General features: G+C 58.2%; 1 protein-coding gene across 1 annotated transcript in view; it reads left to right on the top strand.

Annotated features, from left to right (window-relative positions):
• LOC119592929 (nephrin-like) overlaps window positions 1-201 on the top strand; it is a gene marked incomplete at its 5' end in the record, with an annotated part of 119,178 nt that overhangs the window by 101,001 nt on the left and 17,976 nt on the right. The window contains 1 exon segment of the mRNA XM_037941821.1: window positions 14-165. Coding sequence (XP_037797749.1) covers window positions 14-165 — 152 coding nt within the window.

Raw genomic sequence — 201 nt, 5'->3', positions numbered from 1 at the left:
CCCCCCCCACCAGTTCCTCCCCTGTGGGTTCGCCTCTTAAGCAGCCGTGACCCCCTGAGTGCCGGACGCCAATACGTGGTGGTGTGCCAGGCCGTGGGTGCCAAGCCGCCTGCGAACATTACGTGGTACCTCGGCCCTACGAAACTCACCACGCATTTTGAAGAGGTAAGGGCTTGGGTAAAAAAATGTGTATCTTCGAAA

Source organism: Penaeus monodon, chromosome 31 (assembly GCF_015228065.2).
Source record: "Penaeus monodon isolate SGIC_2016 chromosome 31, NSTDA_Pmon_1, whole genome shotgun sequence".
Classification (NCBI taxonomy): domain Eukaryota; kingdom Metazoa; phylum Arthropoda; class Malacostraca; order Decapoda; family Penaeidae; genus Penaeus; species Penaeus monodon.
This window is presented reverse-complemented; position numbering and strand designations above follow the sequence as displayed.